General features: G+C 27.0%; 3 protein-coding genes across 5 annotated transcripts; 2 read left to right on the top strand and 1 right to left on the bottom strand.

Annotated features, from left to right (window-relative positions):
- Window positions 1–2168: 2168 nt before the first annotated feature.
- Bm3714 (EB module family protein) lies at window positions 2169–14272 on the top strand (the record flags this gene model as incomplete). Of its 2 annotated transcripts, none has more annotated exons than XM_043077475.1 (21): window positions 2169–2262; window positions 2438–2564; window positions 3251–3446; window positions 4173–4245; window positions 4862–5142; window positions 5327–5573; window positions 5739–5933; window positions 6261–6489; window positions 6818–7086; window positions 7670–7843; window positions 8467–8724; window positions 8878–9087; window positions 9549–9878; window positions 10264–10419; window positions 10669–10802; window positions 11414–11606; window positions 11999–12175; window positions 12704–12942; window positions 13173–13491; window positions 13645–13818; window positions 14112–14272. In XM_043077475.1, 21 exons carry the CDS (start codon window positions 2169–2171, stop codon window positions 14270–14272), a joined length of 4236 nt encoding a protein of 1411 aa, XP_042933409.1. The 2 variants fall into 2 exon arrangements, with proteins under 2 accessions (XP_042933409.1, XP_042933408.1); XM_043077474.1 differs by having other exon boundaries at window positions 11999–12184.
- A 1486-nt stretch (window positions 14273–15758) lies between these two features.
- On the bottom strand, window positions 15759–16588 carry Bm7000 (acetyltransferase, GNAT family protein; the record flags this gene model as incomplete). 2 transcript variants are annotated; one of them, XM_001894131.2, is made up of 3 exons in its annotated part: window positions 15759–16106; window positions 16260–16403; window positions 16493–16588. In XM_001894131.2, 3 exons carry the CDS (start codon window positions 16586–16588, stop codon window positions 15759–15761), a joined length of 588 nt encoding a protein of 195 aa, XP_001894166.2. The 2 variants fall into 2 exon arrangements, with proteins under 2 accessions (XP_001894166.2, XP_042933407.1); XM_043077473.1 differs by lacking the exon at window positions 16493–16588 and having other exon boundaries at window positions 16260–16445.
- Window positions 16589–16977: 389 nt separating this feature from the next.
- Window positions 16978–20063, top strand: Bma-hpr-9 (Rad9 family protein; the record flags this gene model as incomplete). The annotated part of the gene is made up of 10 exons (XM_001894132.2): window positions 16978–17059; window positions 17300–17370; window positions 17513–17644; window positions 17763–17877; window positions 18076–18178; window positions 18270–18376; window positions 18756–18927; window positions 19065–19400; window positions 19617–19809; window positions 19908–20063. 10 exons carry the CDS (start codon window positions 16978–16980, stop codon window positions 20061–20063), a joined length of 1467 nt encoding a protein of 488 aa, XP_001894167.2.
- Between the last annotated feature and the right edge of the window lie 2834 nt (window positions 20064–22897).

Below are 22897 nucleotides of genomic sequence, written 5' to 3'. Positions count from 1 at the left end.
ATGAACTTTTTTTTAAATCTTATAATTTTCCTAAAAATGCTAAAATAAACATTAAAACTTATCAACGTTTTAAATTTTTTAATTGCTAATTTAAATTTAAATGCTTCATGCATTTATGCATTTATGCATAATTGTTCAATACAATCAATATTAAACTAAGTTTTGCTTTAATCATCTTTTATTTATTAGCCGAAGGTATGAAATGGAAATATTTCAAAAGCAAATCTAATAATTATGAAAATATTCAAAAGTATTTCACAAATTAAATTTGCTAGAAAAAAGATAACTTAAATTTTCACAAACCTTAAAAAAATAATTTTTTTGCTTAATTTAAGTTTTTACAATTTCATTAGTGATTATGTTATCATATTTATTATTGTCATCATTTATTATATATGGAATAATAGGTGTGAAAATGAGTTCAGTGACAAGTAATTATTACTTTCGAGTTTTAATACTTAAATTATTAAGTATATTACTATCACTGTATCAAGTAAACATCTCATATAAATTGTTTTTTTTTTTTTTTTTTTTTGCTAATAAACATTTAAACATTGAAAAAATTTCTCATTAAGATACATTGCAAATTATATCTTTCATAGTTGAAATAATTGTTTTCAAATTTTCTCTCATGCAATTTGCAATTTTTTAAGGATTAAAATTTTAAAATAACTTGTATAAATAGACATTAACCATAATAATATAATATTCTTTGTTTTATTTTGTACAGCCAATATTAATTAAATAATTAATTATCACTTCTTATGTGTAAATAATTGCATTTCTACGCAATATTTTAATATAAAATATTTATTACTTAAGCAAGACAGAAATATGAACATATTGTTTTGGGTGATTTTTTCTTCTTCGATAATTAGTAATATTTAATTAATTGTCAAAAATACTGCAAAGAGCATAAGTGAACTGTAAAGCCATAAAAAGCAAAAAATATTTCAATTTCCAAAATCTAATAATCATCGCTTTTTTTTAAAAAAAAAAAAGAAATAAAAAAATTAATGAAACAAAGTTTAAATATGAAATCTATTTTGTCAAACAGATCAGAAAACAGCTAATTCTAATTTTGATATGGAATATTTGATTTGTTTGCTTGTGTTTGGTAAAGAAGGTAAATACTTCATTGTAGAGATCAACAAATATTTACCAATCAGATATTTCTCTGAACTTTAAATCTAATCAATTCTTCTACACATTGAATCTGTGATACTATTAGCATAACATATAGCCATCTAATATCTTTCAGTTTTTCTCACTATCAATTCGTTGATTAAAGAAAACAATCATTTAAAAAAAAGAAATTATTCTAATAAAATAATGCTTATAAAATTTAAATGAAACAATAAATCTGTTAAAAAATTAAGGAAAGGTTGAAAATTTTTAGAAATTTTATAAATGAATTGCTTTTTCCTTTGTTACTCTCAAAATTTTCGCATATTATTCTATGAGTTTTGCAAATGTTAAATATTTGTATTATTTTTTTCTAAAATTACAATAAGAGAAAAAAATTTCTTTTTTGTAATTTTATTAATAAAATCAATTAATCTTTTTCTATTTTTTTTTTTTTTTTTGTTATTTTTTTCTCATTATTATATTTCATTTTGAAATTTCAAAGGATAATTTCGAATTTTAAGAGGATAACAAGCAATGAACAACAAATTAATGGTTGTTTAAAAATTTTTGTATAGATGGAAGAAGGTGGTAATGTTAGCAAGAAGGTAAAATGGGATAAGTTATGTTTACCTCTGGTTTTACAGGTGAGATGGTAGGTGATTGATGAAGTTTGAGTTAGCAATTCGACGTGATCATATTTAAGTGGTTTCACTGAGAGGGTTAGCAGGTAAAAGAAGAAAGGTTAAGAAGTTGAAGAGAGATGAATGATTGGAAAAGAGAGAGATTATTGAATGCCAAATTGCTAAACCAATAATAACTCAAAAGAATCTTAAAAGTATGCTAAACTTAAACATTCTTTACTGTGGTCATTTGTTAATTTATGTGGTCACTCAGTGGATGGTACAAACTTATTGCTCAATCACAATTTCGCTAATTTCTTTTAGCAAATAGTATTTAACTTTCCTTTCTTCCTTCCTTTTTTTTTTCAAATAGTAAGAAAAAAAAAATGAAAAATCCATTTTTAAGCAATTTAGATTTGAATGACCGCAAATAACTCTGTCAACAAAGTACATTATTGGACGATTGGTGCTATTATAATGCTCCTTGGAGCAGTAATTCTACTAATTTGCTCAGGTAATTTGATGTTACAGTTTGAATAATTCATTCATTATTTAAATATAAATTTAATAAATCAATACGAAATATTATTCTTCTTTGAAAACTACAAACACCATAGATAATTAATTAATTAATTGATAATAAAAATTTGTCCCACCTTACTCAATGTTAGCTTAAGCTTTAAATGTAGGCTTATCATGGGCTGTTACAATCTGTAGAATCAGTAATCAGTGTGATCAATGTAAACTATTAAATGTTGGCCAGAAATGTCTCAAAGATGAACAATATGAGCATTTATTCTGTAATACGACTGATAAGTAAGTTTGCTTACATTTACAACTATTTTGCTACATTTTAAATTATCATTTAACACTTTAGCTTATCATAATTGAGGTTTTGTCATTATCATTCAATTAAAGTCTAAATAAATTATTGTAATAAATCGACTTATACTAATTTATGAAGTAATATTATCATTTCCTCCTCAAAGTTCTTTTTTTTTTTTTTGTAATATCAAATTACTTCCAATATATTTAATTAATCTAAAAATTTATCCAAATTATTATCCATATTGCGAGCAATTATTTATATAAATGGCACTATCACGGGTCACTTACGTCAAAATATTGGGACAATACAGTTAAATTTACCAAATTTACTTTTTTTTTTTTTAATCTACCATCAAATTTACTTTTTTTTTTTCTTTAAATCACCAGACATTTTGAAAAAAAAAACGTATAGAAAAATATTATTTAAATATCTAATGAGAATTACACTTTCTATAAATTCAATTATACTTTTGAAAGAATGAATAACTTTCTTATTTTTATTGATTTATTTACTTTATTTGTTATATATAATTATCAAATATTTGAAAGTAGGCAAAATCTTCTACAAAAAGTATTTTTTAATTGAAAATACACCTTTTTGCTTCATTAATTATGGTTAATTATTTTTTAAAATTTAAAATTTTAATTCATTTTTGACATTTTCAAAATTTTAGTCGTATTAATATCTATGAGAATTCATACTTATTTTGCGATACAAGAAAGAATGAATTAATTGCAAAGCGTTGTGCATCTGATGAGCATTTTGTAAACGGAACCTGTTTGAATAATCATCAACATCGTAAACGACGTGAAGTTGCCGGATCCGGTCGTGTTGGTGATTACTGTTCCGTCAATGCAGATTGCTTGAATGTTCGTTTTTAAATTTTTATGCTTTAAAATTTCAAAAAAATGTCACATATGTTTGAAAATATTAGCTGAAATTGTGTCTTAGACATTAGCAGATTTAAGATTTCTTTTTATTTTAATCGTACATGCTAAATAAATTTAATTTAGAATTGTAAATTTTAAAAGTTATAGTCATGATTAGATTAGTGTAGCTATTATTATATCAATGTTGAATTGATTGAATGATAATTACTTGAATGATATGATAAAATGTATCATAACTATCAATACATTCGATATAAATATAAACATTAGCTAAGGACTGATTAGTTTCTTGAATAAAATTCCTAAAATCAATTTTAAATTATTTTATCCTGGCTGATCAACCGGTTAAACTAACTAGGACACTTCTTGATCAATGAAAATTATTATTATTAACGAATTTAATTTTAAACATTTTTTAATTATTGACGAATTTAAAAATTTTTTAATTATTAACGATTTTAATTTCAAAGAATTTTTTAAGCATATAATTGTTGAAATTTGATGTATGTGACATTACCTTGAAATGTATATTATGAGTAAAATAAACTTATTGAAATATTTTTGAAGAAATAAACATTCATTTTATCAGTTGCACAAAGAAAAGGTTTAATATAAATAATATAAAATTATTAATTGAAATTTTTTAAATAAATTAATTTTTTTTCAGTTTTTTTTTTAATTTTAATTTTGAAAAATAGTTTGTAGGGAATGTTTTGTTCAGTTGGTGCTTGTACATGTCGAAGTAATTTTGTTACCATTCATGGATATTGTTATCTCAGTAAGTTCATCATCTTTTGTTAAAAATTTTAATTTCATATTTTTATTTAGCATATTGTATTGCCAAATTTTCATTGCTTTTTTTGCAATGAAAGAAAAATTGAAATTAATTTCGATATGAAAATTTAACTTAAAATTGCTATGATAAGAAAAGTCAATCAAAAATCTTGGATGATTTTTCTAAATACATTCACATCTTAGATTCAAATCAATTCTTAGTGAGTCAACTAAATTTAAATTTAAAACTTGAAATGTAACTATTTTAGCTAAAGCAATTTTTAGAATTTCATTGGAATGTTCAAAAAAAAAATTAATTAAATAATAATTTAATAATCATTAAATGTTGATTAATTCATGCAATTCTTTGATTCTGTCGAGAAATTAGAAATCAAATAATATTAAATTCTGATTTTCATTATATGCAATGTTTACGCTTTTACTTACGTTAAACGCTGTCGCATCAATAAAAATAATAAAAATTGCCAAAATGCAACATTTCAAACGATTGATTAAAAAGAAAAAGAAAAATTTAAATTTAATATTAAGAAATTTTATTCATCATTGCATTTTTTTTTTTTTTTAATTAATAAAAAATTAGAAATAATTTTAAATTAAAGAGAAAAATATTGGTGAAAATGGTTGCCAGTACTCGGAACAATGTAATTCGGCATGGCCTGGTGCACGTTGTGTAGAAAATAAATGTGAATGTCCATCTGATATTAATGGAATTCCATATGTGCAAGCACATACTCGTGATGGTACTATTTGCATTCTATTATTTGGCGATGATGATGATCCGGTGCCGAAATGTCCATTACCGGAATATGATGATGATTTATTAGCAATGCCAATAACACAACTTCGAAATCCAGCAATGACTGATCCAGATGATGATGATGTACGTTTAACTTTAGTAATAAAAAGACTTCGAAATATTTTATTTGAAAGTAAAGTAAAAGAAAAATAACTGTATTTAATTATATAAAAAACAAGTTTTCTTTTTTAGTAATACTTGTTATATAAGTAAGGTTAAAGGTTAAGAAATGATTAGCAAACATTTTTTTTTTCCTTTTTCATTTCAGATTTTAGCAGGCGAACAAATTAATCCGTTGCAATTTTGTTCTTCAACATCTACCGATTACAATACATTTGTAGCAAATGGTGGTGGTGCATGTACCTATGCTACAGAACCGTATCAACCGGAAAATGGAATTTACATTGCCGATATTTACGACTGTGTAACGGTACCATTGAATAATGTGAAATTAGCAATGAAAGGTATTTACAATATTCATCCGCAAGCAGATGGAATTTGTTGTCCAAATCGTGGTTAGTTAAAAGAATAATTTTGAAAAAATGACTAATTTTAAAAATATGTTCAAAAAAAAAAAATGATAAAAAATTTGTAATCATTTTGATATTTCAATTTTTAGATGCTTAAAATGAGGGTTCATTTAAAATATTTCTTTTCCTTTTTCCATTTTTTTTTTATAGCATTTACTTGCATGCAACCAAAACGTGAAGCAAAATTAAATGTGAAAGAATCAGCTGGCGTACGACCACGTTGGTGGTTTAATTCTGTAACCGGTATATGTGAACAGTTTATGTGGGATCCATGGGATGAAACGGAAGTACAATCACCTAATAATTTCAAAACTCGTGAACATTGCGAATCATATTGCAAAGATAGTAAGTTATTCGTTATTAAATTTAAATATTTTTAGTAAATAATTTATTTATCTGTAATTGAAATAATATCACAAATATAAATAATAATTTATTAGAATTTATTCAAGTTTATAAATTATATTCCTTTTACAACATTTTTAAGCAACAACATATCTAATGCTGTCCAAGCAATACATTTAATTAATTAATTATGTAGTCTCGTAAAAGAGTCAGGATGAAATTAAATAGTAGTTTTCGAAAAACTTAAATTTTAAATTTATTACTGACATTCAAATTTTTGAGGTAATATTTTTTTATTTTTTTTTTGTAATTTATTCATTTCTTAAGGTTGCAAACGTGGCGCCCCGGAATATTCAGTGGGGCGCATTTTGAACGAAGAGGAACCAATCACTAATTGCCAAACAATAAATTCATGTTCAACCAATTTTGAATGTAAAGCAAATGATTGGAGAGAAGTTTGCTGTCCAAGTGTTACAAGCATATGTAGTATTGCTGGTGGACGTCCATTTGACCCTTCTCGCCATACTAATTTTGACCCTGGTCACAGTATGAAAAGGTCAGAAGGTCACTGCAAATTTTTTAGGATAAAAATAATTCAAAGATTGTACAAAAGCAAAGTTTCATGCAATCATTCATATTTATTAGATTTTTAATAAAATTTAAAGTTGTTAAAAGAATTTTCATTTAGCTCAATACTTAGTCCAATTATGAATTTTGTAAAATTTTTTTACAGAAAATCTTAGATTTATCACTTCTAAAATTTAAATATGATTTAATTGATTATCAAAAAAAAAATTAAATGTGTGAGAAAATTAAAAAATAGTAAATACGAAGAATGACTGATATTAAATAATGCAATATAATTGAATGAAGTGAATTTCCAGAATGTTTAATTTAAACTTCGAGAAATCTCGCCGTTATTACTATGATTCGGAACAAGGCCGCTGCACATCATTTACATACAATGGCGCATTGGGTAATTTCAACAATTTCAAATCATTGTCTGACTGTGAATTATTCTGTGAAAAACTTCAATGTAAGCATGGAACAGCGTTAAAAATTCGACAGGTCACTCAGCGATGTAATCGTAATAGCCATTGTCCAAGCACACATGAATGTCAGATGGACAATAAGATTTGTTGTCCGAAACTTCGTTCGTTTTTCAAATTTCTTTTCTTTTTTCTTAATTATATGAATGAATAATCTCTTTTTTCAAAAAAAAAAATGCTAAATTTGAGTGAAATCAAAATGAATAAATTATTTAAACAAATAAAATTTCAAAAAAAAAAAAGGAAAAGTCAATTTAATTAAAAATTTTTCTTTAATGCAAAAATATTGCATACAAAGAAAAAGAAAAAAAAAATGATTTCGATAAATACAAGCTTGATATCTGATTTATTTTTATACTATTTAAGAAGCAAAGCTAAGTTTTTATTAAATTTAATTCACTAATTTATTATGCACAACTTTCTTGATGATAATTATGCAATTAATTATTTGGTTACTATATAATAATTTTTTTAATTCATTATTAGTGGTTATATTTCAAGTTTTCAACAAGTTTATATTATTCAAATTTCAATAAAAATATTCTAATTTATTAAGCTAAAAGTCTAAGCTTAAGCCTATGAATGAATTAAAACTTTTTTTTTTTAAATGATTTAAACAAGTGATTTGATTTTAGGATATTTCCGTTATTAATATTTATCGTTGAAATTAATCTTTAAACCTTACAGATGCAATTTGTTCACAACCATTACGACTCGGAAACTGCAAGGAAAATATACGACGATACTGGTATGATGCGGTAAATCATGCGTGTCAATTATTTAATTATACTGGATGTCAAGGCAATGATAATAATTTCGAGACATTATTAGAATGTCAAAATACATGCAACAATATTATTCGTAATATTTCCAATTAATTAATTAATTAACCTAAAATTAACCACCAATTCTTGTTAATATATTTTACACAAAATTTGAATGAGGAAAATTAGATTGCTAAAAATGAAAATTCAAAATATGATGTAAACATCATAATTTCTTCATCGTTTTAAGTTTCTTTTTCTCTTTTATTTAAAGCAATGATAGTAGCATAGTAAAATTGAATAATTAGCAAGTATTTTAAAAAGCTGAATAATTAGTGGATAGTGAAAAGTGGAATAATTTGGAGTTAATTCTAAGTGTGACATTATCTCATAATAAAGCTTACAATGATAATTTCGCTTATCACATTTAAACTGAAATAAGCAGAATGAATGATAGAAGTTGAAATCTTTTATTATCTAAATATTCTTTAATGAAATCCACAACCAGAAATGTTATTTTTTCGTTCCTTAATTAAGAAATATTTAATTATAGTAATTAGAGGACAATTTCAATCTCGTTTCTTTCTTTTCTTTTTTACTTCAAATGATAATTAGAAGAGAAATGAATGAATGTTTATGATTTAATTTTAGAAGTAAAAATTTTATAAGTAAGAATAACAGATTTTTTTACAAAAAAAAAATGTTTTTTATAAGTTTTAGCAAACCCGAGATGTCCACAAGGAGATGCATACAAGGATAATAAAGGAAATTATTTTATTTGTTCCGATTCTAATAGCGCCAAAACATGTCCACCAAATTATGAATGTCACTTTGATGGGAATTTGTGGGGTTGCTGTCCAACGAGAGAATATACATGTCAAGTATCATTTAGTAAAGGTGTCACTTGTGACATTCCTTCATCCTATCGCTATTTTTACAATTCACAAATACAAGAATGCGAAAATTTCCTTTATAATGGCAAGTTATTATTTATTTGTTTGTTTTCTCTTTTTATTTATTTTTATAAATTATTATTTTAACTGTCAATACAATTTATACATTTATCAGTATTAAATTTAATACAATATTAAATTTAATTCACAAGAAAAAAAAAGGAAAAGAAATTTTCAGGTTGTGGTGGAAATTCAAATAATTTTCAATCATATGAACAATGCGAAAGTTATTGCAATGATAGAAAATGTCCAAATGGTGGTAGTCCAAAAAGAAATGAATTTAATAAACAAATAGACTGTTCATCAACCGTATCCTGTCCAAATACTCATGAATGTACATCACTTACTTCCGGAAATAGTATTGTGAATAGATGCTGTCCAAAGCGAGGTTTTTGCTTTTTATTTAAAATGAATTCATTTACAATTTTTTATACAAATTAATTTCTAAAATTTATTTATTTACAAAAATTGTCATTTCTTGTATGCAGAAACAAAAGTGCTTATGCAAAGGTAAAAGGAAAATATTCAAAAATAGAAGTATTTAAGTAGAAAATGAAAGAATTATTGACAAAGTAATCCTAATTCCATCAATTTTTTTCGTCGATTTATTTGATTAGTAACTTTTTAAAATAGAGAAAGGGAACAAAGTATGTGTATTACGTGGGACAGAAGAAGACAACATATATTACGTGGAGAAGAAAACGTCATGTATTACGTAGAGAAGAAAACGTCATATATTACGTGAAGGAGAAGGCAGTATACATGTATATTTAAGGAAGTAATTCAATTACAAAAATTTTTGCAATAAATAGTAGATGCAATATTAAATACACCTTGAGCACCTTGCAGCATATATCTGTTCTTTACCGCCTCACCAAGGTAATTCATGTGGTACGTCAGTGGTTACACGTTTCTATTTCAATATAGCCAGTAAGGAATGCATCGAATTTACGTACAATGGTTGTGGCGGTAATTTGAATAATTTTGCAACTTTCGAGCAATGCAACAACTTCTGCTTATCATCAGCGTGCGCATCAGGCGATATCGTTCACGTAAATCCAAGTACACACATGCAATTGGAATGCAGAAGTGACGTAAGCAATAGTTGTCCCAATAATTTTACGTGTACCTATGATGAGCTTTTCGGAAAAAATGTATGTTGTGGTGCAACAAATATGGGTAAGTTTGTTCTTTTTTTTTTTTTTTTTGAATTCATCTCAGCTAGACTGATTAAGAATGGGTTCAAAGGTCAACAAGGTGAATAAACAAAGAATGAGCTAAAGTCAATAAAAAGAAGTAAACAAACCAAAGGAAGGCAATGATGCATAATAATAATGACGCATAATTCATTCGATCATTTTGTATTCTCTCAGTTAAAACCATTCCTATAAATGCTTCCATCTGAAATAATCACGTTTTAAGCGTTTTGTTTGTCAAAATAATTACATTTCAAGTGTATAAATGCTATCAAAATAATCAGTTTTAAGCGTATAGTTTATCTATTTTCTTTGAAAGTTCAAAATTAAAAAATAAAGTTTTAAAATTGAATTGAAAAAATTTATAGAGGTTTGTCCAAGTGGTGAAAAAGCATATATGAATGCATTTAATATGAGTGTTCGTGAATGCTTAATAAACGTTAGTACTTCATGCCCTGATTACTACCTATGTCGTTTTCATATGCAAACAAATCGTTACTATTGTTGTGCATCTATCAACGAAGGTAAAATGAGTTACAATATAAATTAAATTTAAATTGTAATAATATAAAATATGCTATTCTATTTTTAAAAGTAATTCTTTTTAATCAATAGATATACTCATTTAAATGTATTTTCTTATAAGCATTAAAATTTAATAATAAACGATTAAATTAAAATAGATGAGTGATAACAATGACTGTTATTCTATGTTATTGAAATTTTATTTTTTAAAGAAACTAAAATTTTGAACAATTTTTTTTTTCTTTTAGACATATGTCCGAGAGGGAGAGCAGTTTACAAAGATCAGTCATCGAAATTGCCAATTCGTTGTATAATAAGTAGTGGAAGTAATCAATGTCCAGTGGGATACAACTGCTTTTCAGATGTGCCAGGAGCTCTACAGGTCATTTTGTATTTAATTTATAAAGGTCATTTTGAATTTAATTTATAAAGGTCATTTTGAATTTAATTTATAAAGGTCATTTTGAATTTAATTTATAAAGGTCATTTTATATTTGATTTATAATTGAGAAAAAATAATCATTGAATCAAAGACTTTCTATGATATTGACATGTTCTCTTTGAAAAATATCATAAGCATTATTTTTGGAAGATTATGACGCTATTTTCTTTTTTTTTTTTTAGCTTTTAAAAACTGTCTTCAAATTTATTCAATATTCTTCGTATACATTTAAAATTTTTGCTGAATATCATTTCAATAAAAGTTTGAAGTCAGAGTTTGAATTTTGCAAAAGTAATTAATTAATTTTTTGAAAAATTTATGCATTTGTTTGATAGCTAATTAGATGTTATTTAATTAAATAAATCTAATGGAATACTGGGATTGATTTGATGAAAAATATCATTTTTTTGAAAATAAAACATTTAATTATTACAAATTTCCTTGCAATTATTTCAAATTAATTTTTTATGACTAAAAATTTGTATCAATTTCCGTGTTAATTTATCATTGATCTGTTAAAATTATTTAGAATGTATTTTCTTTCTTTTTAGGGTTACTGTTGTTCATCAAATTATTTATGTCCAAATGGTGCAAAATTTTACTCCGAAATTATTAGTAAAATGCCACGTTCATGTCAACTTAATTCACCATTTATCACCTGTCCTATTGGTTATACATGTCAAAATGCAGAAACCGAATTAATGACCGGTTATTGTTGTGAAAATGATAATACATCAGTTTCCGGTATGTTAAATGTTTTTCTCGATTATTACTTAAAAAAGAAAATAAAAAAAAAAAAAACATGCTGAAACAAAATGAAAATTTATTCTGCTAATTGCAATTTTAATTAAATTTTATAATTTTGATCACATTCTCAAATAAAAATTCTATATAATAAAATTTTTAGAGTATTTCAAATTAATATAATAAAAGATTAACAAAATATATCGAATTGAATTATTTGCTTTTTTTTTTTTTCTTATTTGTTTAGTATGACTCTGATCAATTATTTCTTCTTTTCCGGATTAATTGCAGGAAGTTTCAGGAATTTTCATTTCTGAACTGTAATACTAATACTAGTGTACTTACTGTTAACTTACTGCTAATTTCGCATAAATTGATTAAATTTTATACAGATGGTTGTCCTCCAAATAAATATGTTTATATGAGAGAAAATGAAGTGATTTCCTGTGATCCATTCAATTCATTAACAAATGTTTGTCCGAGAGGTTACTCGTGTCAGTGGTCATTACCAAAACGACGTTATCAGTGTTGTGGTAATACATCAATGCTTGCAAATAAAATCACTAAAAGTAATAAAAGTAATTTTTTTTTTTTACAATCTCTAAGTAATATTGTAAATAAATTTGCATAATTTATGATGATGTTAACAAAATTATTGTTTGAAAAGAGCTGATAATTGATAATTGATTATGATATGATCTATAATTGCAGTTATTTTTACAAATGTATTATATTTGATGTGAATAATTATTATTTCATGGAATATGCACCAAAGATTGAATACTTAAATTTCACATATCAAAATAATTATCTAAATTTTATGAATAATTTCATGTTTTATTACTTTAAGGATCAAAATTATATATCTTATCATTAACTTATTGCAGGATTGTAAGATCAATGAAAGAAAAAAGAAACAAAATCTAACATTATAATTTAAAATTATTTAAATTTAAAAGAAATTCCAATAATAGTATATTAATTTTAAATTATTATAAAGTATAATATGAACTGAAATGTTTTATTGAAATAAATTAGTTAAAGTGGTATAAATTTGTATAAAAATAATGAAATGAAATATTTTCAAATAATTTTAGCTTGTCAAGAAGGCGAACTGCTAATAGCAGATGAATGTTTGGAACGAAGTGAGCCAGGTGATCTTTGCATAGATGATAAGCAATGCCTAGGTGGTTCCAGGTGTAAAGATGGCATTTGTGAATGTATCAGTGGATATATCATTTATCACGGCAAATGTATTATCAAAGAAGCAAAAAGTGCTAAAATAAAATGTTCAATTTCAAGTCAAATACCATATTATGAGAAAGGATCTAATAAGGTTTTATTTTTTTTTGAAATTTTTGATAATTTAATGTTATTAATAAATGTATCTACAAATTAGATTTTATTATCATAGGTTATAGTAAGTTAGAAAAAATAAAAATAACAATCAATAGCAAATACTATATCATTTAATTGATATAATGTCTTGATGAATGAAATTTATTAAGAGGGAGAGAAAGAGAAAGAAAGAGAGAGAGAGAGGGAAAAAAAAAAAGGAAATTTCAGGTTCGATATTGTTCAACCTTAAAGAATAGTTGTCCAAAAGGATACAGTTGTCAATTTAGTCGTGATGCTGGACGAAATATTTGTTGTGGTCATTTATCAGGTATCAGTGTTATTGGTAGAGGTAATAGTAGTAGTAAATCAACGATAAATGTTCGAAATCATTTCAAAGTTTCCGTCGATATTTGCAACGATGGTACCCCGTATATGCTAAAAGGAATACCACAAACTTGTACTATGGCACCTTGTCCGATTGGATTTGATTGTATTTTTATTAAAAAAGCACAAAATTATTTCTGTTGCAAAAGGAAAATTAAAGAAGGTATGTTAATTTTATTTTTTTTAATATTATTAATTATTAATAAAATTTGTTCGTTATACTAATATAATTTCATTGTCAAGCAAACATTTTTATCAAATAAAATTGTACAAATTTTTTTTTGGATTTTAATTTAAATCATGAAATACATCACAGAGGTGCAAAATGATGGTTGTCCTTCCGGAACAGCACTTCTTTTTCCAACAACCGGAACACCGTTACAGTGTAATAATGCAAAGCAAAGTTCGTGTCCTAATGGTTATCGTTGTCTCAGATCTATTAAAAATAACGGATATCAATGCTGTACCTCAGCTTACAATCCTTTTTCAAGTAATATTTTTAAATAGTTATATAATTTTGTAAATTATAAAATTTGTAAAATATATCGTCGAGAAACTATTAATTGCAATATTTTGAAAAACTAAAAAAAAAAAGAAAACTTGAAAATTTTTTGCTGTTTATACATAAAAAGTTTGCATAGCTACTAAAATCAAGGTTTCATTCATTTGACAAAATCAACTTTATATGACACCAATATGCCATTTTGTGGATAGTAAAAGAGATCGATTAATAAATGAAAGTAAGAGTAAAAAATATGAGAAGTGCAAATATCTTAATTTTAGGATTTTACCAAACCTCGATCAATGCGATATCATGTCCAGGAAGTCAAGTTCAAGTGAGACGATACATGAATGGTCAATATTTAAATCTTTGCGAAGACCATTGTCCAACTTATCAAATCGCAGTTAATGGTTTCTGTAAGAGTCTGGCTGATTTGATATAAAAGTGGTATGAATTCATAAATAATGTCGCAATCGCTTGTGATCTTTCTCATAATCACTTAGAAGCATTCTAATTCCCAATACTGATAACAAATGATATCTCCAGTCTTTCAAAGTTTCATTCTTATTTAAATTTGAAAAATGCAGAGACCATACCTTTGTTCAGGATTGATTTATTTCGAAATCTATTGATTTCATTTTTGAGACTTCATTGGAATTTACTATATGATCTCAATATAACATCCTGTTGGCAGTACCAGTCAACAGGGAACTTACTAGCATCGCAATTATTCATCATAAAATGTATGCATTAATCCCTTGTTTTGTTATTTGTTGATTTATTTCATTTTTTTTTTTCTTCTTGAAATAGATTCATAAAAACCAATGGATAAAGCAAGAGAACGAAAGAATTATGATTAATTCAATGAAAGGCAAAAGAGCCATTTGCTCCCTGTCATTAATAAAAATTAGGAAAAATTGATAAAAACTTAAAACAATCAAAGTTAAGAGGTTTTCAATGAATAATTGTAAAACAATATATATTTGTAAATACATACACGATACAATGATATGAACAATAAATGATTATTACAACCACAATGATTTTGTTCGCAACCTTGTCTACAAAGATAAATCTCCAATTATCGCCAATATCTAGCGCATTTGAAATATTTTATTTGCCGACATCTGTCTCCAACTACTTTTTTAGATACTACCTTTGGATTTGAAAATTTGCTACTTTGAGTAAATAAATCAACTTAATAATTGCAATTAATGCACTTATTTCAAGTTCTGAAATCGCAACACTTTCATCCCATTTGACTCACTACTTTAAACAAAAATGAGACAACTCTGTTGTGTGAGCGCTATTATTAAAGTACAAAAGGTAGACAAATTAGAAACCTATACAAAACGAAATCATAAGAAGTATAACACAAATATACAAACACAACATTATAGCAAGTAGTATCCATGATATAATGACATAACCATCACCGCTTATTTTCTGTTTCAACAATGCCCTCCAAATCTCACTGGAAACTTTTGGCATTATTTATGACTATTATGATTCTTCAGTTGCATGATCTTTCTTAAAAATTCTCAAATTCAGATTACAAATATTCTTAAAAAAAAATATACTTCAAGTTTCTCATATTTATAGAATATGTAATTGATGATTGCATATCTATAGCCTTTGATGAAAAAGTAATAAAACTGTCACACTTTCACTCTAATTTAATGATTTTGCATTTTATCGAGCATGACTAAATGAAATTTCACAATAACTCAACTCATCCATTGCGAATGATGTAAAAATTTAATATATTCAAAAAAATATTATGGCATAACAAATATAAAATCAGATAATAGTCAACAATGCTTACTGTTATTTTTCATTAACCAAAATTATAATCTAATTATAATCTTACTAATTTTACCGCTGTATAACACCAAGAAACAAAAAGAATATTGCATACTTGGTTACCATTATTCACTAACATCTATTTCTTCTTCCAAATGAGTTACTTCCAAATGAGCAATAGCTTCAAGGATATGTTCCATACTAATTGATAACGTATATTCATTAAATTTACTACATTCTGAAGTTACAACAAAGCCGATCTTTTGGAAAAGCTTCAAACTACCAACATTGTCTTTTGAAATTTTTACTTCAAAAGTTTGTAACCCAATCACTCGGAACGCAAACATTAACATTATCCGAACCGCCTCTTCACCTAAACCTTTACGACGCCATTTAGATTCCGCAATCATAGTTGTGAGTTCGCCAATATTGTTGTTTATAAAGATATTAACATCACCCACCATACTAGCAATCTGGAAAATTATCCTAATATAAGATTAAAAATTAGCGGGTAACGCAATCTTACCTGAGCACATTGGCTGATATTAAATATAATATCATACAAATATTTTGTCTTAATAAAGATTTCATGCAGCAAATAAAGATTACGTTCAAAGTTCCGTCACCTCATCAGCACCACTATCAATTAAGTCACGGGCGAGAATAATAAATGTACACTTATCGTCATCTTCATGCCATTTCATCTGCATTTCATGTTCCTCTTCCAGTGATAAACGCTTAGAAGCTGTCAGTCGCCGTAATTCTTCATCCTGAAGATGACATTTCCATACTGAATCAATTTCAAACTTCATGCATTTCACCAATAATTTGCTAAAATTTAAATGACAATGTATTATACCTCCATCCAGGTGTGATATTTAGCTACGTGACATTTACGATATGACACCAAAATTATCTTCTCACCAATAAGCTTCGTGTGCTCGTTCAGACGCATAACCCCAGTTGCAATAATTAATTAAGAGGAAAGATATAGGACGAGCCGTAAAACTTTTTCGAATGATATGCCCGATCCGGGAATTGTTTTTAGCGGGAGGAATGAGAAACGATTAATTTGATGGTGTGGCGTTGCTGTCTTATCCAGCGGAGAGTTATTTGAGATTTTACCTGGAATAGGGATTTATTTGAAGTTACTAGAACTTCACTATCAAATTATTAATCTGTTTGGATTCTTTAATTTCTCATCTTTCATTCTTCTGACAAGTTTCATCATAAAAGGAAATAATTGTTCATATTAATTATGATAAGTAATTCAATTCCAGAATAATTTTCAAATTATTTTTAGGAGTCATCTCAAGATAAAACTACAACGGTTTAACGTTACATATGGAATTAGCTGGGGAGGAGGTGGATGTAGATTCAGATGTTACTGCTGGTGCATCTTTCACTCTTCATAGCAATTTTAAAAGTAAGCTAAAGCGTTGTCACTCGTAGATTAATTCAGAATGTAGTGACACAAGTTTGATAAGATTTTTTCAATTCTTCTATATTTTAATATAAAAAGTTGGCATGAAAGATCTATGTTATACTACTTCGGGATGCTTGGCTTTTTTTTTTTGTTTGAAATCATAACTTTGGACATTAATTTAATCCCATTGGAATTCGAATTCACACTTTAATATGATTCTGAATTATATATATATCTCAGTATTTGCTCGTGCAATTTTGGCTTTGAATCGTGTCGGCAATGAATTGTACATGGAACCAAGTGATTTCGGTGTAAGTTTATTGCAAACGTCAAAAAAGCTACTTTGGTTGAGATTTTTGGGAAAGCAGATTTTAATATGAAGTGAAAGTAATTTAAATTTTCAATGTGGGGAATATCAGTCACTGTTTGGTTGCTAAAACGATGTTATTTCAGCTTGTTTTGCGATCTTTAAGCTGTTCAAAGTCGGCCTTTGGCACTTTTATGTTTTCCAAATCATTCTTCAGTGAATGTGATGTATTACGACTTGATCCGAATGCTTACAATGTCTGCCGAATTCCAATGAAGGTTTCTGTTTTAGCTTTTCTGAATAAATAACAGATTATAATTCTGACGAGATACAATTTCGTCTTTTACAAAATTTAGTGGTGTTGCTTTTTTGCTTTCTTCATAGTTTGTAATTTAGTGTGCGTTATCAGCCTTCAAGTGTGTGAAAAGTTCTGAAAAGGTTGTTCTTTCATGTCAGATTTATCTCAATCCTCGGGCCGATACTATGCTTATTCAACTCACACATACCTATGGTTCGTTAGATATTTATACCGCCGAGTTTCTAGTGATTTTCACATACCTCTTCACTTCGGTCTACCACATTTTTACATACGTTTCACCACATCGTGATTTATACATGTAAATAAAAAAAGAAAGCTTCGGCCATTTGAAGTTTCAGTGAAAAATTGATTCCATTCAATAATTTAGTGCATTCCGTTATCTTATTTCAGATGTCATAAGAAATCATCAAATACCATTCTTCGAATGCACCACCACGTTTCGAACCGTTGTCGATAAAACAAATTTAAATAACTGTTTTGTGATACAAGCAAGGTAACTTACTTTTGATTTATGAGAGTCGATGCTATGCAAATTTTACTAATTTTATGTCAATTAAATAGTTGGAGAAATTTCATATTATTAGATTGTTGCTCGAAATGTTCAATCGAATGCATCACAACACGGATGAAATTTCAATTGATGCTAAAATTGACGAAATATCATTCAGAAATTATATTACACACGAACAAGGTTGTTTTCGGTCTTGTTCGCCTACCTTCTGTCATACTGCTATTAGCAATCAGTATAGTCGACTACCAAATTTCATGTGGAATAATAAAGCTTGGATTTTGGTCTCCTCTCTTTTATGTTTGCTAAAGCTTTCAATTTCTAGAAATTTTTTTTCCCTATTTCATATCTTTTTCGAAGTACTAAACACTACCTTATATGATATTTTGTGAGCTAAGCTCAAAGGTTTTTTTTTTTCGACATTTGTCTTATAAGCAAGGTAAATAAGCGATAATCATCAGAAACATTTTCAATTTGCCTCTTGTTCATAGCGTATTTATCTTGTCTATCCCTTCATTTTTAATTTGATTGGTTCCTCACTGTTTGTTTCAACATATTTTAGATAGAGACATGGTTATGAAAATCGAAGGAAAAATTCCAGTTGCTGAATTTCAGAAGTACAGTATTCAACGGCCAGCTGAAATTACTGTGAATTTGAAGGAACTGAAAGCTATTGTAAATTTTGCAGATATTCATCAGTCATTTGTCAGCATTTATTTCGACCAACCAGGAACGTAAGTTTAAATCATTTTTTGTGCTTTTAAAACGAGGTTCGTAAGGTAAAGTGCAATTAATGGTTGAAAAGTAGAGTAGCAGAAATTAAAGTATGACGACTTTCAAATGATATTATTATGAACAAAGAAATTTTCAGACCTATAGTAGTAGCTTTGGAAGGTGATGTCGTTTATACGGCTGAAGTGATACTTGCAACAGCTGTGGATGATCCCGCAGGTTATGATGTGAATCCCGAAGTTCCAATCAAAATTGTTCATGTCCCAAATGACAAAGGACAACTTAAACGGAAGCGAAGTCAGTCTTCGTTAAATCCTTATCTGTCAGAAAATTCGGCAGCAGATTGTATGGTGGCAAGAAAACGAGTCATTGGGACATCAGGTGTCAGGAGTAATGGTGCAAATGAAGCGTTAAGTGGAGTAGGAAATAAAGATTTTGTTATTGGTCTACCGTACGCAACGTCTTCTCCCATCAGGTAAGATTGTATTTGTTTTGTATATATTGTTTTCATCGGGTTTCTGCAAAACAGAAAAAGAGATTATGAATATAAGGAATTGTTGCTTTTTTTTTTCTTCAAATGGCATCGTCTTTTTCATTGTTTGCTAAACATTCTATCACTAAACATTCAGTTTTTATACAAATTAACATTTTTTATGCATTATTTTTTATTTGTTTCCTAATTTTATTGCAGCGAAACACGAAAGGAGCAGATGGCACAGAAAGGAAAAGAAGACACATTGGCGGAGAATCTAAAACTGCAAGATGATGCTGCGATGGACATTGGAACAAGTGTGACAGAGACTTCGAGAATTTCGAGAATGAATCCATGTGTTGATGATGTTAGGAGATCTGGATCAGAAAGCCCACCTTCTCGAGGTCCAGCCGTAAGTTTTTCGTTTGTTTACTTGAGGTTATGAATGTATATGTTATCTCACTGTTTGTACAAAATAATATTATTCGACTTAGATCATTATTTTTTCAGCTCTTTCGCTATTTATTTTCACTTGATGAGCCAACATTTGATTCAGCAGAATTTTCCCGCGACGCGGAAGTTTTGGCTTCTGATTCAGGTTCAGAAGCTTCAGATCTACATCCGGAACAATATATCTTTGAGTCTGATTCAGAACCCGCTTTATGACCCAATTTGCTCACATCATATCTAAAGTCTTCGAGGAAATGATCTCTTATGAAATTCATTTTCTTGGGCATTTATTTTATTTTATTTTTTTTTATTCGTGATAGGAATCATCGCTGTGCTCTGATTTAACCAATATTTTAATGGTTCGTGTTCTGTCAGATTAACTTCTGCATTTGATTAGAACTAAATAAGCAAAATTTAGTTTCAGTTACAGTTGTTATATAGTTTTTATCAAATGTTCTATTGTTTTCATATTACTCGGTTTAATCGTATGTCATATCACACAAAATTTTTGTAGAAATTGATCTCTCTTGTACTTAAAAGTTTTGTATATGTGTATAAATATATCACTTCTTGATTTTTCTGTTTATTTTTTCATGTAAATTTAATAAAAATTTTCAATCATTTTCTATGATGTCTATTGTACTTTCATAATTGCTTGTTTTACTTTCATTCCACTTACCTTCATTTTATCTCACTTCATTACGTCGTTGCCCCCTCTCCCATTATTGAATTTTCAGCAATAATAAAATAAACTTTTTTTTTGTTGGAACAAAGTAGTGTTGAACGTGAAAATTTTATTTTTTGAAATAATTTTTGATGTGGTAAATATTGTATTTTTGTAATTTAGTTATGAACTTTAAAAACGACATGTTACTATCAAATTGCCATATCAAACACTTAGTCTTTGCACAATAAAATACGGAAGAATCGTAAGGGTGTAAAAACTTGTCTTCAGCCATATACACTATGAAACCTTTCGTTGTGTTTATGTGATTGAAGACAAGTTTAATTTGGTAAAAAAAAAGTCCTTGGATTCATTATTTCAGTTTTCAGTCTTGTTCAAATTATTGTTTAGTTCGTTTGTTCAGCTGAGTTAGAAATTGGGTTGTATACAATTTCATTCATTTTCAATTTATTAGAAAAAGAATTTCCCAACTACCACATATGCTATCTTCATTTTCTGGAAAGAAATGACATGAATTTAAGATAAAACTTGTTTGTTTGAAAAATTAATAGCTTTTTAGGAGCAGATGGCATTTTTTGTATTCGTTATAGCAGATATGATAATCTGAAGATATATTTATTTAAATTGTAATGAGTTTTTATGAAAAGTCCTTCTTTGCTTGTTATACTAAAAAAGTGTTATGGAAGAGATTGTTTGATTTTATTAAATACATCTGAATATTACTTGATTAAAATAAAACTTTTTGAGTATTTGAGTAAGACTGAAATGAATGATTAAGGACTATGTATGGAAATTTCAATCCTTATCATTTCTCAGAGAATCAATTATCAGTTATAATCCTTGTTTACATGAATATGTTAATATTTTCTAGAGATTTATTTGATATCTATGCGCAATTATACCTGAATCATAATTGATATTGTACTATCAGCTGTTATTAGATGATGTTTTTTTGAGATTAATGAGAGAGAGGGGGAGAAAGACGGAGAGAGAGAGAGATTTGATGGAAGTATGTGCAGGAATTATCCATCCATTATTCAAGAATCAAACTTCACAAACATTCAACAACATAAATCTATTATATAACGAGATTTCTTGCACTCTCGAACTTGTTAAGTAAACTATCTATCTATCTCTCTCTCTCTCTCATATCATATGATTTTATCAATTTGTTAGATTAAAACATTGCTTTCAAACTCTCATCTCTAATCACTTATCATTTTATCATCTTCCTGTAATAATTCTAATTATTAAAAGAGCTTTAATTGGAAGCTATTCACTTTAATAACTGTAGTTCTTCAATTCATTGTATAACCTATTTTCAATTTCACCATTTCTAAGTCTTTTCTACCACTCAATGTCATCACTTCATATTGTACACAAGTAAGAAGTATCAGCACATCCAAGTCATTCAACAGGTTATTTTAAATTCAGTTATTGGATAAGTTATTGAAAATTGTTAAAAAAAAATATATCCTGGATAAAATTAAAATTGGAAGATATTTATGAAAGAGAAGGATTTTAACCAGTTAAGACTTTATTTGGGATTAAAAGAAGTAGAGAGACAGGGAAGAAACTGATAATTACTTCACATTATTAGAGTTAAAAAGATTATCGAATGAAGAAGTGAAAACAAATGTGAAATTTGCCAATTGATTGAAGTGAAGAAATTGGGAAAAAAAAAAGGAAACACACAATATTATTCAAGGAAATGACACTTTAGAATTACTCTAATGCATTAGAAAAGAAATACTTTTTTTTCCATAAAACTCTTGTGCTAACAAAAGAATAATATTGGATGCTCCATTCATCTTAATCAGTACTAGTGATAATCTTTTATTTACATTATTTATTTCTAATATTTATTAAACGGAATTTCGTAGTGACTAGGATAAACTGTTTTGTTGTTAATATTTAAGAATTCTGATACATATTTCATACTTCAGGTTTAAATAATTAAGATTTATACGTATATATTTAATCGGATATACATATATATATTTTGGATCATATTATAAATGTAGTGAGAGATTTTCATTTAGTCATCATTATTTTATAGATTTTACAATATTCATAACGTATGGATGCGTTATCATGATAAGAATTCCGTTAATGGCAACAAATCAATTGATGAAGATTCTTTAATAATTCATTTAACACTAAATTTTTCTTTTATTTTCAATTTACTTAATTGAGTTTCATTGAAATAAATGAAAATACAACTTATTAAAGCTCCTGTTCAAATTTGTATCCAATACGCAACTTTCGAAAATGGAAGTATATATGTAATCAAGAGATGAAAGCTTTTCATAAATTAATTAACCGCGTTAAAATTTGGTTCCTGTATTCTTCAGGTTTTTTTTTT

This window comes from Brugia malayi (assembly GCF_000002995.4).
Source record: "Brugia malayi strain FR3 genome assembly, contig: Bm_v4_Chr1_scaffold_001, whole genome shotgun sequence".
Classification (NCBI taxonomy): domain Eukaryota; kingdom Metazoa; phylum Nematoda; class Chromadorea; order Rhabditida; family Onchocercidae; genus Brugia; species Brugia malayi.
Note: the sequence above shows the minus strand (reverse complement) of the source record. Positions and strands in the feature narration are given on the sequence as shown.